Source organism: Rhipicephalus sanguineus, chromosome 1 (genome assembly GCF_013339695.2).
Source record: "Rhipicephalus sanguineus isolate Rsan-2018 chromosome 1, BIME_Rsan_1.4, whole genome shotgun sequence".
Classification (NCBI taxonomy): Eukaryota; Metazoa; Arthropoda; class Arachnida; order Ixodida; family Ixodidae; genus Rhipicephalus; species Rhipicephalus sanguineus.
The window spans coordinates 189757075-189781720 of NC_051176.1; the positions used below are offsets into that span (position 1 = coordinate 189757075).

The 24646-nt window shown below is 47.0% G+C and overlaps 2 protein-coding genes across 3 annotated transcripts in view; one reads left to right on the plus strand and one right to left on the minus strand.

Moving 5' to 3' along the window:
• Nucleotides 1–9510: 9510 nt before the first annotated feature.
• On the minus strand, nt 9511–16623 carry LOC119404129 (40S ribosomal protein S14). Of its 2 annotated transcripts, none has more exons than XM_037670740.2 (5): nt 16545–16623; nt 16088–16240; nt 13285–13446; nt 10752–10828; nt 9511–9615 (listed from the first exon to the last, which is right to left on the minus strand). In XM_037670740.2, exons 2-5 carry the CDS (start codon nt 16234–16236, stop codon nt 9548–9550), a joined length of 456 nt encoding a protein of 151 aa, XP_037526668.1. In that variant the 5' UTR covers nt 16237–16240; nt 16545–16623; the 3' UTR covers nt 9511–9547. The 2 variants fall into 2 exon arrangements, with proteins under 2 accessions (XP_037526668.1, XP_037526670.1); XM_037670742.2 differs by lacking the exon at nt 16545–16623 and adding an exon at nt 16492–16515.
• Nucleotides 16624–16820: 197 nt separating this feature from the next.
• The window catches only part of LOC119404154 (pre-mRNA-splicing factor syf1 homolog), a 71162-nt gene continuing 63336 nt past the window's right edge, over nt 16821–24646 (plus strand). Inside the window, exons 1-5 of the mRNA XM_037670748.2 lie at nt 16821–17044; nt 17123–17271; nt 17548–17671; nt 21352–21549; nt 23573–23707. Coding sequence (XP_037526676.1) covers nt 17018–17044; nt 17123–17271; nt 17548–17671; nt 21352–21549; nt 23573–23707 — 633 coding nt within the window. The 5' untranslated portion in view covers nt 16821–17017. The remainder of the gene's footprint in view (nt 17045–17122; nt 17272–17547; nt 17672–21351; nt 21550–23572; nt 23708–24646) is intronic.

Genomic DNA, 24646 nt, shown 5'->3' on the forward strand with positions numbered 1-24646 from the left:
TTCGGCTCTCTCGCGTCATGCTTGCAGTCTCTTTTTATGATATCGACTTGACAGGCGTATAAACCTGCTGCGTGAACGCGGCTAGAAAATCGCACAAAAATCAGAAGGTGGTTACTTCAAGGTTGCAGTTGCAAAGCATGTATTAAGGGCCAGTTATATTTAGCGGCTTATATATATATCACCCTAATAAAGTGACAAAAACAAAGCAAGCCTGCAGAACGATGTCAAAGCTTGCTGAAAATGCACAGACGTCCGTTCCGGCGTCATAAAGCAGCCTTCCCGACGCGTGAAATGCAGGCGCCGAACTTCTGACAAGGAAAAGGGGGCGGATCACCGTCGAGAGCAGTCGCACCTCACTTCGGCTCCGCCAGTTTTCGGCCCTCGCGCCGGTCCTTTCGACCCTATCCGGATAATTTCTTCACGGGTGGCTGGAGCACATTGTCTGGATTTCTTCGACACCCACTTTATTGCGAAACTCGCCCGGGGTGGCCCGGGAGAGCTTTCGAAAGCCTTCGACCACGCCGTGCACCGACCTAGGCCTCTTAGGCTTAGCTCGAGTGCGGCCGCCTGCACATCAGCTGACAGACGGAGCGACCGCCCGGCCGCCCGCCGCTGCCTCGTCGCCCATCTCCTAGCTGTCCACCGCTATGGAGTATATTGTCGAAGGACAGGACGTGTCCCCCGAGGAACTCTCGGACGAATCCTGGCAGTCGCCAGGCCTCCGCGCCCAAGAGCAACGCCGCGCAGCCTTGCGCCTTGCCACCGCCGCAGCTAAGCCCACCACCACGCCGGCTTCTCTGCCTTCGTCGAAGCGGGTAAATGCATCGCCTCCGCAGCACCGCCGCCGCGCTCCGCTCCCTCGTCTCCCGGCGGACACGATTCACATCGTCGGCCGCCCAAAAAGCCCCGTAGAACTCACCAAGCTCCAGCCTTGGCACTTGTACACCGCCTTGCTGCAAGCAGCGTGCCTGCAAGACCTCCCGCCCGCATCTCGCGACACGTGCGGATCCACCCCGTCAACAACACTTTTACGCTCAGCGTCGCGGACTCGGCTCGTGCTCAAGCATACCTCCGCATCACCTCCCTCACGGTTTCCGGCAACACTTTCACCGTCCACCTTTACGCCCCACCGCCAGACGATGCCCTCAGGGGCATACTGTACCACGCCTTCGACGACTTCACGGACCAAGCCATCCTTGAAGACCTTCAGGCAAGCAATCCTACGCTCTCTGTTGTGGGCGGCCGCCGCATGGGCAAGGCCCCTCACATCTTGGTCACCCTCATGGAGCCGAAACTACCGCGGTGGATCTTCTACCACGGTGTCCAGCTTCGCCTCCTTCCGTTCCGCAACAAGGTGGGAAGCCTGCTACAATTGCCGCTCGACCGGCCACCGGACCGACGTGTGCCCCAAGCCGCGGCAGGAGCGGTGCCATCGGTGCGGCGCTGCTCATCCCATACCGCCCGAAGGATCGCCACCCACTTGCAACCCCCGCTGCATCGTCTGCAATGGGAATCATTCCACGTACAGTTCCAACTGTAAACACCGCTACGTGCAGCGCCCTCAACGCCAGAAGGCCCCGGTACCTGACACACACCCCTCGCCACAACAGCCTGTTTCCGCCCGCAGCGGCAGTGCGCTCTTCCCAGCAAGCAGCAAGTGGTCCCTCACCAGCTCCACCGCCCAAGTCGGTTACTGCCTCTCCGCCCCCCGTACCAACGGTGCCTAAACCCGCATCACAGCCCATGAATTCGACATGGCCCCGCGGCGCCCCCGGCTTGCCCTCGGAGCCGCAGGTTGTTGCACTGCAGCAAGAAAACGCCTCCCTCCGACAGCAGGTCCTGCACAAAGCGCTCAAATTGCAGCTCAGAAGACCCAAATTGATTCCCTCCAAGCGAAACTGCAAGCTCTTGAAGAGAAGCTGGAATCAGCCATCACAGTGAAATCCTCTCTGCCCTCTACCATTTGCTCCTCCTCCGACATGGACGTTCAGACTCCCGAAGGATGCACTGGCAAGCGCCGTCGACCCAACACTCCCCTTGAATCTCTTCACCTTTCTGAAGAGTTCAGGTATCCATCAAGACGGCCCTTGGTGGATCTTGAAAAGCGGTTGGATAGCCGCTTCAACTCCGTCCACCAGCTTCTCACTGCACAGCACGAGAGCTCTAAATTCCCTGCGCACAGACTTCGCCGCCTACCCCCCCCCGCCACGTCCTTCCAATCTCTACAGTCAACAGTGATAGCCTACAAACTGCCATGCTTGGAGCATCCGAGCAAAGCCACCCCTCCATGCCCGCACCACCACCTCCTCCGGCGCCGCCCGAACCTCGCAAACACCGCCGAGGCAACATCTTCCGCTGTTAAAAATGGCTGACCGATCCATCGTCACCATTTGGCAGTGGAACTGCCGTGGTTTTCGTCCCAAGCGTAAACCACCTCCTTCTCCACCTACAACAACTAGACCCCTCGGACGCGCCTGATATCATCGTACTACAGGAAACTCACGCCGACGTCTCCCCTCTCGGGTTACGTCGCCTACAACCAAGTAACTCACCATCCTCTGCCCCATCCCGTGACGGCCGTCCTCACCCGGCGGACGCTCGCTGTCAATCGACACGATCTACCCTTCCCTGCAGTCCTATCACGTCTTTCTCGAGATACTACCTCAGCAACGTGAACAGCCCTCTCTGTTTTATCTCAAACGGTACAACCCCCCTCGCTCCAATGAAGATGCGTCTCTCCTAGCCTTGCTCCGTGCCGCTGCAGCGAAAGCAGCCAAATCACCACCTTCTTATTCTCGGCGACTTCAACGTCAAGCATCCGGACTGGGGTTACTCGAAGGCAGATGGCCCCGGAAGGAGGCTGTGGCAGCTCGCTCACGACCTCAACCTTTCCCTGCTCACCGACCCCACGCAACCAACGCGCATCGGCAACAGTGTGTGCCGCGATACCACCCCGGACCTCAGCTTCTGCCGCAGCGTGCGCGACGCGCGCTGGTCTAACACGCATCAGTCCCTCGGCAGTGACCACTATGTCCTCACCATTCAAGTTCTCACCTCCCCCAGCAAGCCGCGCCCACACACGGCCCGCTATACAGACTGGGACGCTTTCCGAGAACGCCGGTTGCACTCCGCCACTTCCAACATCGAGGACCTCTCGACGTGGACCGACCAGCTGCTAGCGGACCTCGACGCAGTCACCGCCTCGATCCCCACCACGGAGGACCATCCGGCAACTGACGCCCGTCTTGCCCACCTGTGGGCCGCCCGCACCGGCCTTTGCAACCGTTGGCAGAAGCAACGTCACAACCGTCGCTTACGCCGCCGCATCGCGCACCTCGATCGTACGATCGAGCAACACACCACCGCGCTCGCCCGCCAACAGTGGGAGCAGCTCTGCTCGGGTCTCTCTGGTCAGTTGAGCTGCAAACAGTCCTGGCATCTCCTCCTCCACTCCGCCACCTCCTCGACCCTGCTTCCTCCGCCAAGTCGGTCGCTCGGCAGCAGTTACAACGAGTGGTCCGGGCTTCCCCCGGCGACACTCCGTCGCTGATGGCAGACCTGTCCGCCAAATACCTTCAGCTTCTGCCTCCTGGCAAACCTCCTCCCCCTCTCGCGTCCTACTCTGGGGCCCCCAACCCAGTACTGGACGCCGATATCACGGAAGCGGAGGTCTAGCGCGGCATTAGCAGAAGCTCCGCACCACTTCCGCCCCCGGCCCAGATCGCATCCCCAACAAGCTCCTCCGAAACCTCGACGCCCCTTCGGTTGCTACCCTTACTTCGTTCCCTCAACGAGTGCTGGCGCTCCGGCAACCTCCCCCAATCATGGAAACACGCTTCGCGTGGCTTTCATCCCCAAGCCGGGCAAGAAACTCACAATCGAGAATCTCAGGCCCATTTCACTCACCCTCGTGCGTGGGCAAGCTTCTAGAACATGTCGTTCTCGCTCGCTTGCAAACGTACGCGGACGCCACCAATCTCCTTCCCCACACCATGCTTGGTTTTCCGCCCGAGCGATCCTACTATCCCACGCCAAGATGGCCTCTTGAGCACACGTCCACCAATGATCTCCTCGTACCCACCAGCATTTTCAGACACAAAGGCTCGCCCTTAGCCGTGACCTTCGATCAAGGCGTGTTCGACAACGTCTCCCATTCGGCTATCCTTGCCGAAGACTCCGCAGCCCTCAATCCCGCACCCGCACATACAACTACATCGTCGCGCGTTCCTCACCGCCGCACGGCCGGAAATTCATCATAGGGGACCTCCCGTCTCCCACGTAACGAGCCTTAGCCCTCGTGGCACCACTCAGGGCGCCGTCTTGTCGCCCGTTTCTATTCAATCTTGTCCTCCGCTCGCTTCCTGGCAAGCTGGACCGTATCCCCGGTCTTAAAACACACCACTGTACGCGGACCGATATTGCTCTCTGGGTCACGGCGGGCTCTGACGGCCATATCGAGCAGACGTTGCAACGCGCAAACCGACGTCGTCACGTCCACGTGCACGCGGCCGGTCTTACTTGCTCAGGGCGGCCAAATCGGCCCTTCTTCTCATGCGGCCCTCCCGACCGGCGTCGCTACAAAACTCCCCACCCCCACCATCACGGTTCATGCCAACTCTACTCCTGTCCCCGTCGTTTCGCATCTCCGCGTGCTCGGGCTGATCCTACAGTCCAACCGCCATAATACACACACCATAGACAAGCTCTCGCTCTCGGTGCAGGCAGACCGCACGTATGCTCGCCCGTGTCCGTGCGCGGCGTGAGGGCATGCGAGAACACGATCTACTTCGCCTTGTCGACGCTTTCGTCGTTTCCCGCCTCACGTACGGCCTTCCTTATACACGTCTCCTAAAATCGGAACGCGATAAAATTGACGTCCTCATCCGCCGGGCATACAAGACTGCCCTCGGCCTTCCCCCCAACACGTCCACCGATCGTCTTCTCCGTTTGGGTGTACACAACACGCTCGACGAGTTGATTGAGGCTCACCGCTCCGCTCAAGTGCAACGCCTTTACCGTTCGCCGACCGGTCGCCACATCCTTTCCTCCATCGGCCACGACACCTCCTCCCACCCTCCGGATCTGGTCTCATTACCCCATGCTATTCGAGCGGCGTTCTACATCAAGCCGCTACCTAATATGCTGGCGGGCCACCACGACGCTCGCCGCCAAGCCCGTGCCGCCATGCTTCAAGCAAAGTACGCCGACCACCCGGCCGTCGCCTACGTAGATGCGGCCCGATACAATGCACGCAGGGACGCCTTCGTAGTCGTTTCCGTGTCGCCCTCCTCAGCTCCTTTGGGGCCGACCATCACGGCTGGCACCGTCAGAACGCCTTACGCCGTCGAGGCGGAGGAAGTGGCCATTGCTTTGGCCGCGACCTCGGCTGACGCAAGCGTCATAATCAGCGACTCCAAACAAGCCATCTCCAATTTCGCGCGAGGTCTCGTCTCGCCTACCACCTTACGGCTACTTCGGCCCCTACTGCAGCAAGATGAGCAGTGCCGCATAGAACTGATCTGGGTCCCCGCCCACTCGGGTCACCCCGGCAACGAGACAGCTCACCAACGCGCTCGAGGATTCGTCGACCCGAGCGGTGGGCCACTCAGAGTCGGACGCCTGGTGAAGGAGCCCCTGGTCACCTACCACGACATCACTCAGCACTATCGCCTCGAGCGATATTTCTATTCACATCCTCACAGCAGCCTTCCCAAGCGGTCCGAGATCGCCTGGCGTCGCCTACAGACCCGCACCTTCCCGTGCCCCCTCGTATTTTCATACATGCACCCAGGTGCCATCGATCCACGCTGCTGCCTGTGCGGCAACGTTGCCTCGTTGAACCACATCCTCTGGGGCTGCCCGGAGGATCCCCCGCCCGCCGACCTCCTTTGCTCACCCCCCACCGAGGAACAATGGGAGGCCCTTCTCTCCAGCAACGACAGAGACATCCAGACACGGGTCCTGAAACGAGCGGAAGAAGTCATCGAGAAGCACAGCCTGGCAGCCTTCGTGGCTTAGCCTCCCTTACCCCTCACCCCTTCGACTAATAAAGTTGTTATTCACTCAGTCCCAAGCGGAGGATCCTGGAAACTTCGTCAGAGACTTGAGCACCTTCAAGAGTTATAAGACGGCTTTCGTGAATCTTCTTCTGTGAATCTTCTTCTGGGTTGCGTCCTATTTGAAAGCGAACTCACTGTGCGTGTTAAACTCTGACAAAGAGGGTGGCTTTGCCGTTCTGCCGGTTAACATGTATAAAGAAAAAGCCAGGGAAGCTCTGAAGTCCGTTTTTGACAGCTATGATGGTGTTTCATTGAGGGAATTAAAAAGGAAGGCGAAAAAGCTATGTGAAAGCTGTCACCTCTAGAAACTTGTCAAGAGCATTAGCCTTTGTAAAAATGATGCATTAGAGGTATTCTATAGCGCAAAAACCCACAAGCCAGAGTGCCCCCTCAGGGTTATTGTATCTGAGAAAACACTTGGCAGAAGGAAATAGCGATGTTCCTGCAAGACAAACTGAACCTTCTTGTGGGCGAAGATCCCTTCAGGGTAAAAAATTCTATGGAAGTAGTTGAATTCTTTGCCACCCATGAAGGCATGGACCTTGATGCTCTGTCAGTAGACGTAAAAGACCTGTACTATTCGATACCTCAAGATACCCTGCTCAGGTGCATTGAGGCAAGCATTGACAGGCATGGTGCAATTGGCTTCCAGAATAGAGTAGGAATTCCTGTCGCAAGCTTTCTGGAACTGGTAACTTTTTACCTGTGCTCTACGTACGTTCGCTGGGAGGGAAGCCTTTACCTGCAGCGAAGTGGCATTTGCATAGGGTCTAGTTTGGCACCCGTTTTAAGTGAACTATTCTTAGGTGAGATCGACGAGCATCTGAACAATTCCAATGTATGTAAAATCTTTAGGTTTGTAGATGATTTTTTTAGTAATTTTTGACAAGAGTTCTACTGGGGCTCACTTTGATGTAGAAGGAACCCTGACCGCCTTCAGGCAGACGTTAGCGCCTTTACAAGTGACGAATGAACTTCCGCTAAACGGGTCCATTAAGTTTTTAGACCTGCACATCACCTTTCGCAGTAACCATGCATGCTGGGGTTATCAGCCAAGAAGTAACAAACCAATTTTACCCTACGGATCGGCTCATTCTAAACTCGTGAAACGAAGCATCGCCAACATGTGTCTAAATAATGCACTTAAGAAATCATGCCCTCATCGTGTGCAGCAATCTTTGTTAGAACAAGTAAATCGTCTAAAGGCGTCAAGCTACCCTGATCACGTGTTAGTGTCGGTATCCGAGGTGCTAGTGAAAAGATTAGTTAAGCAATCTGGTTGTGAACAGAACAGTGGTAAGTCTAACAGGAACAAAAAAGTAGCGGTCATCCCATACATTCATCGCATATCACACAATCTCAAGAAAGCTGCTCAGAAGGCGGGTGTTGAGGTAGCATTTTCCGCTCCGCAGAAATTATCAAGACTGTGCAGATTGACGGAGCCCTGTTCCAGTGCGCCTCTCATCTGCGACGTTAAACACAGGGTTAAATTCGTTCAGTGCCAGAAGGGTGTTGTGTACAACATTCCACTTTCATGTGGAAAGGTATATATAGGACAAACTGGGCGCTGCCTAAACGAGCGTCTAAGAGAACACAGCAATAATGTCAGGAACGGTAACAACGGTCATCTCGCAACTCACTGCCAAAAGTGCTCCTGCACCCCGAAATTTGAGCAGTGCACAGTCATATCTCGCAACCGTAATCAATCGGCGAGGCTCGTAGTTGAAGCAAAATATATTTTAGAACGCGCAGAATCGTGTCAGCATAGCTTCATTAGAAAGAGATAGCATTTTTGAGTGCTCAGTAACGTGTAACGCGCAGGCCCTGTGTCACGTGCTTAACTGTATATAAATGACGCTACCCCCTTTTTTCCAATAAACAAGTTGTAAGTTACGCACTGTGTGTCCCGTCTCTTCTTCGTCCTCGTCTTTCAAGCGCATCCACCTCATCGACATGCAGAACCAACTGGCCCAACTAAGTGCACTGTCAAAAATATCACGGCTATTATTTCTCGCACGCTCACACTGCGTCAGTTAGCACCCCTCAGTAACGCGCGCGGAATGGCTCAATCGAAGACGTTTTCGCGTACTTACGGGCAGATTGTGAGGCCACAACCTTTCTTCAGCCTGTTTGCACATCCATAAGCGACACAAGAGGCAACCATCGTCAAACCGTTGGTGTTTACATGCCCACAGCGAAATAACGCACGCAAGCACCAGCGCGCGACGGCGTGGAGCGCGCTTTTCTGCCTCAGGCAAGATGACGACAGCCGGCTTCACTCGACGAGCGCCCCTTCCACTCCAGCAAATTCCATTTCTCCTCAGAATAGGGGGGGGGTGCTCGGAACGAGCTCCGAAAAGTGAAGCCCAAACAGGGTCAATGCGCTTGTGGCGCTGTGATCGGTAGTCTGCAATGTGTCGTCCATAGAGTTTCATAGTATAATGGTGTCGTCGTTGAAGAGTTGCGCACGGCTACGCCGAAGTGTTGCGGGGTAGAATGACCGCTTCCTACTCAAAAGGGCCAGGTTTGAACATGGGTTTGAATTGCAGCTGTACATGGCGGGCTTTTAAATGCGAAACATTTCTTAGCGAACCTTTGGCACTTACAGCGTGTCTATGTAGCCGCCTACCGGAATCGAACCCAAGCATTCTGCAAGGCACTCAGGTCTACCACAGAGCCACGCCAGGTCTATGAACTGGTTTGGAAAAACAGCCTATGCAAGGGTAATGTCAGCACAAAGTCACTTGTGGTTGTGGTGCTGGCTCTCATTTTACTAGAAAGCAATAAACTACATACGTACGCCTACAATACAGGCATCATATCAAATTAACGTCTGTGGTTCCAGTGTTGGCTCTACTTTTATAGCAGTCTATTGAACATTACATTTATATTCCTATGATTCAGCAAGCTATATTAATGAGTTACGTATGATATTCACATGATTGCATCATAAAGTGCACTTAGTTTTGATAATAGTGACGTACGTACTCCAACGTGAGGGCCCACGTTATGTCGCATCATAACTTGCCCTTTAAACGCCAGTGTTGTCGACGTGCCTTGTAAGGCCACGATGTGCACACAGCTACTACACTTACAAAAACACGTCTATCCACCTCATAACGCTTGGCTCAAAGCCATTAAATACAGCACAGTACTTGTTGACTGCTTCGTATGAAACAGATTCCCACAATGCACGGGATCTGCCGAATTTTTAATGTTCCTGTGGTGCCCTCTGCCGGTGTGGTAGGGGGGGCAGAGTTTTGCCTGGTGGTCTGTGACAACTATGATCGCCAGAATGAAAGCCTCAAAGATTGAGCTAAGTGCAGAGACCATAACACGCTTTAACTTATCTGCCAGGGGAAGGGCGCATGCACCATGAAAAAGTCCGATTGGCACTGCAGTAGTATATCCCTGGTTCAATGCTAAAACAGAATACAAACACAATATACAGGAGCTGAAAAAAAATCTTTACTGTGCCCCTGTTTACATTACAGACGCCTTCCTCTGCGGCCACCTTTCCTGCGAGTGCCATCAGATGGAATGGGTGTCACATCCTCTGCAAGAGGGCAAAAAAGAATGTCAACACAGGCTCCATCATGTAGCCAAATAGAGCACAGACTACGTGACATATTTTTTTTATCAGGACTTTTCCACTTTAAGAACTCCAGCATATTCTCATTGAATGGAACCCAAAGGGACCTGGAAAATATGTTCCATTTAACAGGAGTTCTGTTTAGCGAGAGATGAACAGGTGTACAAAATTCAGACATGAAACTGATCATACCAGGGGCCGTTGTTCTATTCAAGAGATTTCTGTTTATGGAGGCTACTGTACTAGGTGCAGCAAGCTCACCAGCAATTAATGGGCACATTTCTGCATGTACTGGCATTGCAGGTGTTTCTGACAGTCATATGAAGCTATTATGAGTTATTTGAAGCAAATCTTAAAACTTCATGACAGCACAAATTTGTGACCACGTGCAGTTTAACAAGATTGCCCGGGGCATCCCAATTTCTGCTATACACAGACAGTTAAAACTACCCAGGTTCGATGATGGGGCTGCTTCACACAAAAACTGCAGGGTCCGATTTGCCTGTACCAGCTGAGCCAGTTCACGAGGTGCTGCACCCTGCCATTCATTACAGCGGTGCAGCAATGGCATGCTCTGAACCTTGCCGTTCGTTTCAAAAGGTGCAGTACTGATTCGCGATTTTCCCATGCCCTCTCTACGTATGGTGCTAGCTCAGTGCAGATCTGTACGTGCATCTCCCATTTCCATGCAACGTAGGGTGTGTATGCACTTCAACCATCCACATGTGCTGTTTGCCACCTCTTGAAGTTATGTGGACGGCATACATTAAGCAAGCAAAAGTAAGCAATGCACCTTGTCAATCATTTCCAGTGTCACACTGTGCCTGCACAACTGAACTTAAGCTACACATTTAGCCTCGTTTTACTCGACAAAGCAGATAACATTTTGTCATGCATAATTGCCTATACACTTGGGCAGGTACACTCAATCTCTGGCCCTTTTGGACCTATAAGAACCAGATGTGCTACCACCACAAATCACAGCTGCCCGTTTCTTGATCTGTGAATTCTGAAGTGAAATGTCCCATAGTAATTTTGCTGTCGCCATTAGTACACACTTTTGTTGCTCCCAATAGCAATATTATCAAGTCTCTACTCACCAATACGCCCAATCTTCATGTCTGAACGTGCCAGGGCTCTCAGTGCAGACTGTGCTCCAGGCCCAGGCGTTTTGGTCCTAAACATAGAATGAAGACACTTTGAATGTAAATACTCTAAGGAGGACATCAATTTATTCAAACCATAAATGAGCAACCATTGCTACTTCAAGAGGCCCTGCAACACTTTTCGAAGTAGTCACCGAATGGCTTCACTCAAGGAGTTTATTGCCTTACGATTCTACTACTGCAAAATTTTTTAGAATCCATTAAGTATGAGCAGAGTTACCAAGGATTTGTTGCATGCTTTAAGCACTTTCTCCTTTAGTACCAGCGAGCGCACTGAAAGCTATGCAGGAGGGGTTGAGAAGGGAGCAGGTCTGTTAGTCAGTGTGCGTCATGACCTTGAACACTTTCTTTTCTTCGAACGCGTGGCTTACTTTCAGTGTGATCACAAGCACGTGCATGTCGCACCACCCCGTGGCGGCTGCGGTAACTATGCAGCACATGATGCTCAAATCAGTCAATGTCCGTGGACTTTGGGTCCAGCCGTGGATCAACAGCCGTGGCAGATTTGTCGCTACATCTATTGATTTTGAAGAAGTTCTGCATAGAGGGAGTCTGAATCTGACTTTTCTGTCATTTTACAGAAACAAAAACAAAAAAAAAAAAAAAAAAACCTGCAACTTCTCCAGTCCAAAGACTATGTTAATGTGGTGCCACCTGCCAGGAGAAAAAAGAAAGCTTATTGGTTTATAAATGAAAAACTTAGTTTCCAGATTCCCCAAAATAGCATTGATTTATGTGCCACACTGTTTCGAACAATTATGGTAGTAATCAATGTTAGGAGCAAATATGGGAGAAAAGCGAGACAGTTGCTACCATAGTGGAACCCAGATTATAAGACCGAGCATATGTAAAACCATTGTATAATTTGGGTGCTGTATAGTTGGAAACTAACAATCTAGGCAGTGACGTTCCGTCCTGCCAAGAAAAAAAAAAAAAAAAAACTGGTACAGACAGCCTGAATGGGCTTGCAGCACCAACCTGTTCTGCTCCAAAGAAGGCAGATTACAAAAAAACCAATGCACACTTTCATTCCAATAAAATGAGTCGAAAAATTTACGGCACCTCAGGATCAAGCACGAAATCACATTGGCAATAGCTTGGTGTCAAGGGGTTAAATATAGTGTCATTGCCATCACACAATGATGACCGAGCACACCATTTGGTTCACGTAGATTCATTCGTGAGTCACGCAAATGAGCACTTCGTGACAGCATGTGTCAAAACAACTCCACGTAAATAGAACTTGCTAAAGGTCTTGGCCCTTGAATAGGCACGCAATCGAAGCACATCCCAAAGAGTCTTGAAGCCAGAAAAACTGGATCACAAGAAAAGTAATTGCCGGGGCAAATTTCCCATTGTACGAAAGCAAATTGTAGTTTTCTGTCATTTTCTGATCTTCAACATATAAGAGCATATCAGTTTTATATTAAAAACTTGGTATACATTATATTACCAACTTGAAATTTGCCCGTACTGAACAGATTCGGTGTAAAATGTGGGTCACATACTGCACTCCATAACTACAAAACCGCAACCAATGACTTGGTGGCACTTCTGACCTCCTTCCCTGGGCTAAATGGGAGCATGAATACCATGAGAACCACTACTTACTTACACAAGCGCTGAAGCTTTTTTTTGCAGGCAAAGCTGCTGCACAAGCTTAGCACAAGCACTATTTATGGACTTTGGCCAACAGAGCACCTGACTTTCCGTAGCATGTTAAAGAACCAGCATTTATGATGAATGCACTTAATGTGGCGTTGCTGGCACAGCCGCTGCTGGAATTTAAAAACACGCGAAACCAAGTTATTTGCACAAGCTATGGAGGGCTCATATTTTATGCCTGGTACGTAGGTCATGCCTGAAATAGTAAAGCTTTTAATTACTAAATACCATCTGATGAGTCTCAATTGGTCATTAGAATCTCAAAGCGTGCTATAGTGTACTAATACACTACGCCATAATTTTTAGTACACCCTGCATTATTTACAGTATCAGCAATAATCTCGAGGTCCTCTATGCACTCATAGAAGGTTCAATGATACAGAAGAGTGCTAATATAAGTGGTGAACCCGCAGTTTCAAAAACTGAGTGCAAATATTTTAAAGGTGTCATAGCAACACTGGTTCCAACATATCTCGCCTTGTATGGCTGTACAGGAAAATGGAAAGCAATAGAAAGAAAAGAAGCCCGCATATATGTGACTATGGCAGTAATTAAGTAAACTAAATGTAGGCTTCCAGGCAACGAGAGTCAATAAGTAAACAGTCGTTATTGCCCAAAAGACAACGTTGATGTTGCACTAGTCTGACACCTGCTACCTTAAGGTGAAGGAAGCAAGCTCTAATACAGTGCAGCATATCTGCCCCCCCCCCCCCCCCCCCCAAAATACTGGCACATACGTCTTCACATTACAATGCTATTCGTCCCTCACTAAATGACAAAAGCCATTCAGCAAACAACATACCTGGTTCCACCTGTAGCACGCAGTTTGATATGCAGAGCAGTGATGCCCACTTGCTTGCACTTTTCAGCGACATCCTGAGCGGCCAACATGGCAGCATAGGGGGATGCCTCATCACGATCCGCTTTCACTTTCATGCCACCAGTCACTCGTGCAATAGTTTCTCTGCAGCCAAAAAGAGGACACTCATCAGTCTTCCCATGCAAGTAGTAAATTAAGGAAAGACAGTGCCCTTTGAAAGTTTGTAATTATTTTGATGAAATGAGTAATTGAAAATGTAACATTTCATGTGTCCTGTTAGGAGAAACATTTTTTTCCTATACTGAGAGTTACGAAGCAAATCATATCACAATAACCTGGAATGAGAACTGTATGCACTCCCGCCAGAAATGGCTGGGTGCACTAGAGTTACTGTATACATGGCTTGCACGTGACGTCACTGACCGGTTCTCTGCGCTGGTTCACCAACATGACCTTTTTATCTCATTAGTGTGTCATTTCAGCAGCGCGTTCTTTTGTGCTCCCCCCCCCCCCCGCTTTCTGTTCGCCAGCTGCGCCAAGGGGGAACACAAAGGATTGGAGGTGGCACAGGAACTAATCTGAAGGCTTCTTGCTCGGCACCGCGTTCCCCTGCGCCTCAACGAGTTGGTTCACCAAGATGGCGGCCACTGTGACGTCGGTGCAAGCTATGTGTATACTACCTTTAGGTAGCAGGGTTGAGCATCTGTCTTCCAATGCCACTAGCAACCATGCATTGCGGAGAAGCTGCCGCTTGGGCCAATTTTTTTATTTCTCGACGCCGCCGCTGCAGCGAACTGAATTAACACTAGCCATCAACAGCCAATGTTTATCGCCGGTCTTCGACAGGCCAGACAAATTAAACAGCGACACGGTAGGCATGTCACCTGCAACAACGAAGTGCGACTTCACTGCATAGCTGTGGTTGCTAGCCGGACCTATGCGCAACTGTGCTACCTAAAGGCAGCATATACAGTGACTCTAGGGTGCACGATGATGCGACACCATCTGTGAGAAGAGAGTCTTGCTGTCGGCTTGAAGCACTGTGCGTTATTTTAGTGGTTGTATATGTGCAGTGCATGTGTGATCGACATAACGGATTTTATTCAAATTATGTAGTCAGGAGAACATCATCATCGGCTTGATGTGAGACCAAAAAGTGCGTTGAAACTTTCCTACACGGTCGTTACTTTCAAATTCAATCCAAACAAAGGCATGCAATTATACGGCGTGTTAAATGTGCTGTATCGAATAATATTAGTAAGGGAATGTAGAATTGGGTTTATTTTGGATTTTCTGCATGCCAATGTCGCTACGCCAAAGGCGTTAAGTCTTCTGCAACAGTCTCAGTTCGCTCATGACGGCCGGCGCAAACAAGACAAGAGAGTACGTGACACAGGTTCAACTGATAGACAGTGCATGTGTCATACTTTCTTGTCTCGTTTGCACTGGCCGTCATGAGTATGTTCCAGTAGCCCAATTTGCTACGATGTTTCACAGTGTAACAGTTCATTACCGCCTTAATAAACTCCATACGCGTTACTGCGCTTACAACAGCTGAGCCAGCACCAATCCTTAGATCTAGGGATCTAAGTGAGCCAGCATCGTTCCCTAGAAAGAACATCGTCGTGCACCCGGCCATTTCTGGCAGGAGTGCACTCCGTCATCAAACAAAGATGGACGTTTTAAACTAACTTGAACGCAAGTTATTGCTATGTTGAACTTTTGTGAGCAAAACTGAGCGTGACATGAACTCACTCACAAATGTTCAACATACAATTGCAAATTTTCCACATGTGGACTCGTGCATTGCCCCACACGAATCTACTTACCAGCCTTGATCTACCCTCTTCTAGTGCATTACCGCAGTATTCATCGATGTGACATGCTAGGAATGCAATGTACCGCATGTCACATTCATGTGAAGACCCTACAAAAGTAATTCTGCTGGCATGTCCCACCTGACAAAGCAATATATTCCTATGTACAATATATGCCCCATGGAAAAGCTTACTTGAAATATGTGGAACATCTATTTGCCAAAAAAGTTGAAGTGACAGATGAAACAATTTACATGACTAAGCAGTCACAATTTAGTGAATTTGCAGTGCGAAATTACACAAGTCACACGTAAGGCCCTACTAGTGCTTGGGTAATTTTGCACTGAGAACATCACAATGTTTAATGCAAGAAACGCCATGCCCTCTGTCTGCTGCAAAATGTTAAAGTCAAAACCTGAATGAATGCCTCTACGCAGAAATATGAACGTGCACACCAGGTAAAGCATTATACAGGGACGAGTATATCTGGACAAGGGTTAGATACTGCCAAAGAGGCCCATATAAGCAGTGATGTCAACCAGCAAAGACAGTGAACGGCAAACCGAGCATGCAAAGCGTGCACACAAAATGTAGTGCCTGCTAGCATCACGAGGCGCCGTATGGGCGATGATTGCAATCAAGGCAAAACAGCCCGATAACGTTTGCACGCCAGATATAAAAGTACAAAACGCCTGTTGTTACATTACTAGCTACACTAAGGCGCACGTGGTTAGCGAACCTAGCTAGGACAGCGTGTCGGAAAGCAGCGAGGACCCCAGAGGCTTCATCTTGAGCACAACGGAGCAGACGAGCTTTCCTGTTGCTGCTGTAGCACCGTCATGACACCCGGCGACCATGTGAAGGTCGGGTAGAGAACCTACCCATGCGGCGCCGGGCTCTTGGCAGTGCAGATACATGCACCCCCCATTTCATAGACTCAATCTCTTCGGACATGATCGGTCACTCACCTGCCAGAGAGATCGGTGACATGCACGAAGGTGTCGTTAAAACTGGCGTATATATGTGCCACGCCAAAAACATTTTCATTTCCGATGGCTTGCGGCCCCAGAGAGACGATTGGCTGTTCTTCCTTCTGCTTCCCTTTGCGTGGAGCCATGGTCCTGGGACAAAAAAAGAAGTATGCATATATATCGTACTGCTTAGTAGAAAGCTGTTCACAAAGAGTCTAATGATTGTGCAAATAAGGCGATCCGTAGACAACTTCAAATGTGACACAAAAGCAAGAGGCACACGAAGCGCCGATTTACTGATTCTCGTTACGTGAAAAATAGAGCGTCGGCCACAAAATCGCCATACAGTAGATACCTTAAAGTTCGTATTTAATAGAAGAGCAGATGCACACTCAACTTACAGACAGATATGCTACGATTAATGCGGATTGCCTGTGAACAGCAACACACATACCTGAAGCTGCGATGGCGAGGATCGAAAAAGGACTCAACGAACGAAGCTCCTTCTGGTAGTGGAAGCACCAATGAAAGAGGGCAGCACTAACCAGGCACTAACGACAAAAAAAAAATTCGCTGTGACAAAAAACAAAATAGTTTTCATCATGCATGTTAATGCCTATTTATTTATAATAAATTTTGTGATGTATTTTGGTAAAAATAACTTTAAACTTGGACATTTAGGTGCGGAAAGTTGAGGTGTTGTATGTTTTGGCTGAAACTAGCGGGAACCGGCATTGAATACAAACGCACATGAAGCGCATTAATGGCGCGTTCCGCGTAGCTGCAGCGTAAATTGAACTTACGTAAAACTGTGCTGTTTTTGGATTGTGATTTTCTGTTTTTCCGTGTCGTGCTGTTCAGTGTTGGTGTAGTCATCATATCCATGCTTGAAGCCAGCATGCAAGTGACAGAAACCACCAGCAAACAATGAAAAGCACCAAGGATATCGTATTTGTAAGTCAACTTCAGCAGACGTTATTTCATTTTCAGTTTGTAATACTTGGTGTTTCGTAACCTTGCTGTGTATTTCAGGAGGAAGACGATCTCCCGTACGAGGAAGAGATCATTCGGAACCCTTTCTCCGTGAAGCACTGGATACGCTACATTGACTACAAGAAAGACCAACCAAAGCATGTTATCAACTTGATCTGCGAAAGAGCTTTACGAGAACTTCCCGGCAGGTCTGGCATAGTTCTCGTTACCCGTTGCTTTCTTATTTACGCAAACTATGAAGCACGGAAGCTCGGGCGAGTTTGTAAGACATCATGGCACAACTTCAAAGCGCTAAAAAACAGGGACAGACGAAAAGGAGTGGACACGACGAGCGCTCGTCGTGTCAACTCTTTTTCGTCTGTCTCTGTTTTTTAGCGCTTTGAAGTTGTGCCATGCAAGCTATGACTTTCACCGGGAGCATGTTTTACGAAGTTTTATAATACTGCCTTCAAAACTCCCTACAGCTACAAGCTTTGGTACAACTATTTGAAATTAAGAAGACAGCAAGTCAGGGATCTCTGCATAACTGACCCAGAGTATGAGGATGTCAACAGTGCATTCGAGCGATCGTTGGTTTTCATGCATAAGGTGAGTGTTGCATACATGTGGCTTCGATTGTGTCACCATATTCATGAATCATGCTGGTTTCTATGGCGTCTTGATTTTAAATAATTTCTTTTTGCAATTGTGACGCTGTTCTACATTGTGGGTTTCACCTCGGAATTCCAGAACCTTACTATGATTCGGACAATTTGACTATTTTCTCACTCTCTCCATACAGTAGAATACTGCTACAGTTGGCGCATATGCATCTAAATGACATGTAAAACGAAACGTTTTGTATATCCCAGCTGAATGGGACTACCTTTTACACGTATTGTAAGTGCCTTTGCAGCTAAGACCAATGAAGCGACTTTGCCTGTACAGTGAAGTAATTCAGAGATTGTCCACAACTGATTTGTTGCTTTATAACAAAGTCGCATAGCATCGCCACCACTGAACATGCGTAAGGTGTGCTGGTCAATGATAGCACGTGGATGGTCTGCTCCGAAGTAATTACCGACAATATCGTTAAAACAGGCAAAAGCAGATGAGTGCAACAGAGTTTTAGAGCCTGCAGATGTACCAAGAATATTGGGAAGGGAGGCGATAGGGCATTTGGGATTTATTCTATAGCTTTACTTTGTGTCGCAGCTGGTTTTTTGCTGCAGAGCATACCGTGAGCCTCATTGTCGTAAGGTTGACTGCAGTGGCACATTCTGTTGCGACAAATATCCAGTAGAAATGTAACTTAGTTGAAGTAATGCTCTTTTCTGTACCATCTTCTTTATGTGGTCTTTGCATGTCTTGTTTATTCCACTGTGCAGAAGACACTTAGCTCTTTCAATTACATTTCACAAGGTAACTCTTGAATTCACCCATTAAATTATGTTTTTTGTTTGTGGTTGAACATGCTTAACATTCTGAGATGTGAGCAGAGTGGTTTATGAATTTTTACAGTTACATATATAGCGAAGGATTTTTGAGGTCTGCTATAAAGGCCTTTTGGCTCTGATGTGTTTGGTAATCTCTTATGTTAAACTGATATACATTTGTGCTTGCCGCATGAAAAACCGTATGGAAATCGCAACATGTGCCCTTAGGCTTTATACCCTTAGGCTTTATTGTAAGTGTTCTCTCACAGTGGTCTTCCATGAAAGTGTTAAACAACTTGTGTTGGTTGCTTGGCTGGAGTGATGGCTAAAATTGTTGCTGCAAATTGTGCAGTGAGTGGTGCATGAGTAATGTTGGAAGTGCTGTAGAAACTGTCCGCATTTCAATACTGAGGACACAATATTTTGTTGACAAGTTCACATATGCCTGCACCAGTGGTTTAGTGTTACACAGCTAAACATGAGGTCATAGTTCACTTCCTGGTCATGGGAGCAAAATGCAAGAACGCTTGTGTACTTACCTATAAATACATATCTGAAGAACCTTGGGTAGTGATCAAAATTCCATAGCCACTGCGGTAGCCTAGTGGTTATGGTGCTCATCTGCTGACCCGAAAGACATGGGTTTGAATGCGGCTGTGGTCTCATTTATATGGAGGCAAAGTGCTAAAGGCCCATGTACTGTGCGATTTCAGTGAATGTTAAAAAACCCCAGGTGGTCGAAATAAGTTATCTAGAGATCTCCACTACAGCACCTCTCATAGCCTGAGTCACTTTGGGATGTTAAACACCATAAACCAAACCAAAATCCCATTATTAAAGTTTAAGTAAAAGTTTGTAGATAGCCGTAGTAGAAACCGTTGTTGTTTTTGCTTATGTAGTCCGAGAAGGTGGAGCCCTCAGTCCAGGACCTAATTTGCTGCTGCACATGCATTATCCACGAACTTCCCAGTGGGAAATTTGTGGATCATGTGTTCTTGAAGTACGGTAGCATCTGCATGGTATCTTCTTGCACTGTTGTGACTAAGTACATGACGTCACAATTATTCTGTCATGTCCTGCAGGGTAGCCATGATTTGCCCAGTAGTTCTTTATAAACACTGATGCATGTGGCTTAGTACATGATGTTGCAATCGTTTCGTCATGTCCTGCATGGTCGCCGTGTGTTGCCCAGCAGTTCTTTATAAACGCTGATGCATCTGAACTACTAATGAAATGTGTGAATATTACTGTTATGATTACATTTGTAGCCATTTTGTAACCATAATGTTTGACACGCGTCTCCTATACAGTTACAGTTTTGGTGCAAATGTTACATGGTTACCTTGAGGCATAGCAACATGCATCACTGGTAATGTCCTCCTGCCCGCAGCTGCTAAAGTTGCCAGCTGCTAACAGCCTATGCTGTTTGGCCTTTTGCAAAAATTTTCTGCAAGTTTTTGTGAAGGTGTGAGGACACCTGCTGCTCTGTTTGTATCTTAGAGAATTCTTAGTCTAGGTTTTTATGATATCTGTGTGTTCACTATCGTGGTTTTAGTTTCAGTGTTGTTGTAGTGAGTTCAGTTCAAAATAATGTATAGATTAAAAGTGGGCTAATATTCAGTACTTTTAAATATGAATAAATAGTCTTTACTATTTGATTTAAGTATTTGCCATGTGGGGTGATAGTGTTAACTATATGTTTTTGTTATAATATATTAGATAACACTTATTGGAGTCTACAAATAGAGACTGATGCATGTAATGATGACTTTGCTAAGTAATTCTGCTGCTGTAGAGTTGCAGTTATTGTGCGGAGACACCAGTTCCCCTTAGTAGAGTGAACATGTGGATGATAACTTTTGTGAAGCTTGAGTAATTGAATAAGGGTGCAAAAAAGGGGTGCCTCACCTTTATACAGCCTGCAATCTTGTTTGTAATTGTAGTTGTCAAAGTGTACCAGCTATGGTCATTTTTTAGTTACTTTATGCTTACTAGCTCCTACTAAATGCTATTACACATATAAAATAATGTAAATAAATATTTTGTTTTACAGAATGCACAGCGTGCAACCTTAATTCTTTGTTATGAAATAAGAGAACATTGAACATTCAGTGGTTATTTTTTCATATTTATATTGATTAAAAAGTTTCACTGGGGGAGAAAGGGGGGGGGGGGGGCAGCAGTATTTATTCAGAAATTTGAGTGCCTTACAGCAAACAGTGTGTATTTTTTTCACTGCGGGAATGTTGACGTATTTGATTTACTCGCTCCATGTACATAGTTTGTTTTGCTTTCATGGAGTAGACTGTGTTAAAAAATATTAATGTCCATGGAAATGTTTAATATTTCTCTGTTCTCTCCTTTTCTAAATGTTGTATGCTAGTTCCTGTTTAGGTTACAATGCTAGTCATTTTATTCTTACAAGCACAACTATGGGCAGTCCAACAGGCCCGCGACGCAGCAGAGAGACTTGGTCTTTCTGTTCCGACGTGGGAGCGGCCCGCGACGTGCTAGGGCGCGTTCCGAGGGACTGAAATAAAGTTTATTCATCCATCCATTCATCAATGATTAGTGGCATTAATAAATTACAACAACAGTGCCCCAAATTTTAGTGGTATCTTTTGTACATTTTCTGGCGCTATGCTTATGGAAGTGTAATATATATATTTTAAAGTAAAGTACAAGTTTCGGCTGCTTCATTAGACATACTTTTATTCTCTCTTTTGCCTAAGTTCTTCCTTCACATGCTGTTGGCTTAAGCAAGTTTTGTTTCTTTACGCATATTAATGTAACAATTTTATGTTAAGTTTGTATGTTACTGAATATTAACACGTGGCCTTACTATTATGGCAGATGCCCCGAATATGGATGGATTACTGCAAATTTCTCACCATTCAGCAGAGGATTACACGCACTCGACGAGTATTTGACAGGGCCCTCCGGGCTTTGCCGATCACTCAGCATCATCGCATATGGCCACTTTATTTGGAGTTTGTCAACATGCACGACATTCCTGAAACAGCTCTTCGTGTTTATCGCCGCTACCTCAAGGTACTTACAGTTTTATGGGCTCTCACTATCTCTGTGAACATGTTGTCCAGTTGGATATTACCCTTTTGCCACTTCATTGCATTAAGAAATTTCTTAACCTAATGCAGCAGTGTGGGCTTCATATCTTTGAAGTGGCAAACTAGAGAGCCTTGATATGAGTTGCACTTATCAAAATTCTTTTGGGAAGGCTTAGCATGGATAAATTAGGCTTTTATAAAACCAATCAGGGGTTTAGCACCACATTCATACATTGTTGCCTTATACATATTCAGTGATAATAGGTAATGTTATGGTTGACATTCTTTATTTATTTTGTTTAGAATTTCAATTGTGAATATTATCATGTTTTAATTCAGTGTTTTATACATGTTGAGGTCACAGTACCTGACCTATCTCTGTGAATGAAAGTGTAGATGCCATATCATGTCGAAACTGATGTTATGTTATGTATTTTACAACCAGCTGCCTATTTGACATTTTTAAGTTTTTTTTCCTCAATGTGGGTTAACGTGGGCCAGATGGGCTAACATGTTTGTGTAAGGAGTTTTGTTTGTAGTGTGAGTGTGTGTGGTGACTAGTTTTTTGTACTCTGGCAAAGAAGTGTTACAACCTGTTTTGTTTCAGCCTTGGCTGATCCTGAAGGCATTGCAGTGGTGCACTGCATTTTTGTGGTGACAGTTGTTGCAAGGAAAATAACTGGGGAATGCGGACTTGTTGCTATGGTGGTGCAGTCAAAAAGAGGGCCTCATAATGCTAGCTGATGTGAGAAAACAATAAGAGAATCTGGCATGTTGTCACTTTCATAAGCAACTTGTTGCTATGTAGCGTGACACACATGAAAGACAGTGATGAGGTTGACTGTTGTTGATAAGTACACTGAAACCTCATTATAACAAAGTCACATCTGCCACAAAAATAACTTCGTTATATCCAAAAATTCTTTATAAACGTTTATTTGTAACACTGAATCTATGACAACAGTATTCTTCATTTACTTCGTCATATCCGTGTTCGTTATATCGAGGTTTGATGTAGTGGGATAAATGGCAGTAGGATAAAGAGGGATATTTTTTGATCTGTTGGCCATTCTGCTGTCCTCCAAATTTGTTGACATTGTTTAGTGATGACCTCAATTGATTCTGGTCCGAGTGCCCTGACGAGTTCTCTAGAGACATTGTCTGGCCCACTTGCTTTACCATTGGGTGGTTGCTAGATTACCTTAATGCATATTCCAAAACTGTTGGTCCTAGTTCAACTCGAAGTCTAGCATAGCCTTAATTTCATTTTTCTTCAACAGATTTTTAGTGTATTGTGTCCATATTTTCTTCATTGTCTTTCTCGATTGTGGGACCCTTGCCTTATGTGTTAGTGACTGCATTGAATTTGAGTTGGAAAACTCCTATGATTTTTTTCACTTTGTCGAAGAGGTTTCTTGCTCTTCTTTACAAATTGATTCATTTTCCTTGCATTGTGTCCCTTAGCACTCTTCCTTGTCTATCCATGTATTTTTTTAAGCTATTCCTGTAACTTTGGCTTAATGGAAACTAGTGCATGTACACATGATTACTGATGAGAGGCACATTACAATTGCCTCTAAGAGCTATGTAGTGTTGGCACAACAGAAGTGTGCATGCAACTAGGACCTAATGGAGCATCCGTCTGTTAAGCTGGTAGACTGATGCTTAATCTCGCCAGCGGACACACATTACTTTTTAATTAAATAGTTAAAAAGCAGTAGTTGGGAGCCCACCTACTTAGTTCAAAGTTCCTGTTATGGGGTGAAGAATGCTTTACATTAAAAACTGGTTTCTTAAATAAACGAGAAGAAACTAGCATTTTTTTCCTCAAGTTGTCATGTTTGAGGGCCCCAATAACCCTTGTATTTATTTTTCCACCTTCAGTCACCACTGCTGCTTTGATACCTTGGCAGTACTTATAGACATGGCAGCATACGCTTTGGTGTTTGTAGGGATGTTGTGATAGCAAAATAAATCTCTATAATTTATTTATTTCTTCACTTTAGCTCTGCCCTGAGAATGCTGAAGAATTCGTCGAATACTTGACTCGCATTGGCCGCTTGGATGATGCCGCTGTACTACTGGCAGACATTGTCAATAAGGAAGACTTTGTCTCTAAGGAGGGAAAGTCTAAGCATCAGGTAGGATAAGTGATGCAAAGTTGACTAGGGGTAGCAATACCTTATTTACACTTTATGTAATGCAGATCAGTTTTAGGAGTGTCTTGATTGTTAGGCTTATGAAGTAACTGTACACAGCAATAACATTTAATTACAACTTTAGTGTAATGAAATTTCACTTGACTTCTGTGGGCATACAGGCATTCATAGCTGAATTTGCCGGTAGGTCCATTAAAGCATGGTGATCTGAAGTTTTGGGAATGTAGCATGTACAGTGTTCATGAAATGAAGCACATTAATTTAGGGCCAAGTAATGCACATACTTTTTTTCCACCATTTTTAGTTTGTGTCACATCGATGTAACGTTGGCTGACACAGTTACATCAGAGCAAACATCACCTTTAGTAACCAGATTTGTAGTTACAGAACGTAGTTATCTTGAGCAGTTGCACATACTATTGATATAATTAAAAGGGTCATGAACCACTCCTTGGGCTTAGTGAAAAAAGGCATCCTGTTGAAAGCAGACACTGCTCTGAACAGCTCAGCCAAATCTTGCAGTCGTGCATAGCAAGGAGTGTTTTGAAGCAGAGCACGAAGTTGCCATTTTCTCGAGTGCCCTCTTTTCATACAGAGGTCTGTACTTGCTCTCTTTGGAGCTGCTAGCGCCTGCTGTTTGGCATCACACAAGGGATAGCATACTATTTGCCAATAGCCAACATAAATCATGGGCGGCGTTTGGATCAGATGCGCTTCTTGCCACAGGGTGACACCATGTGCCGGTGATGTGCTCCTCAGTCTACTAACATTACACAGTAGCCACATTAGCATGCACAGGAATCGTAACAGAAGAGAGCAACTGTATTTCATCGTGTGCACTCAAGGTCATGACGTGCGCCGACACAACTTTTTCCCCCATGCCATCCCTCCCCATGTAGCTTCCAGCGCACTTGTTGGGAC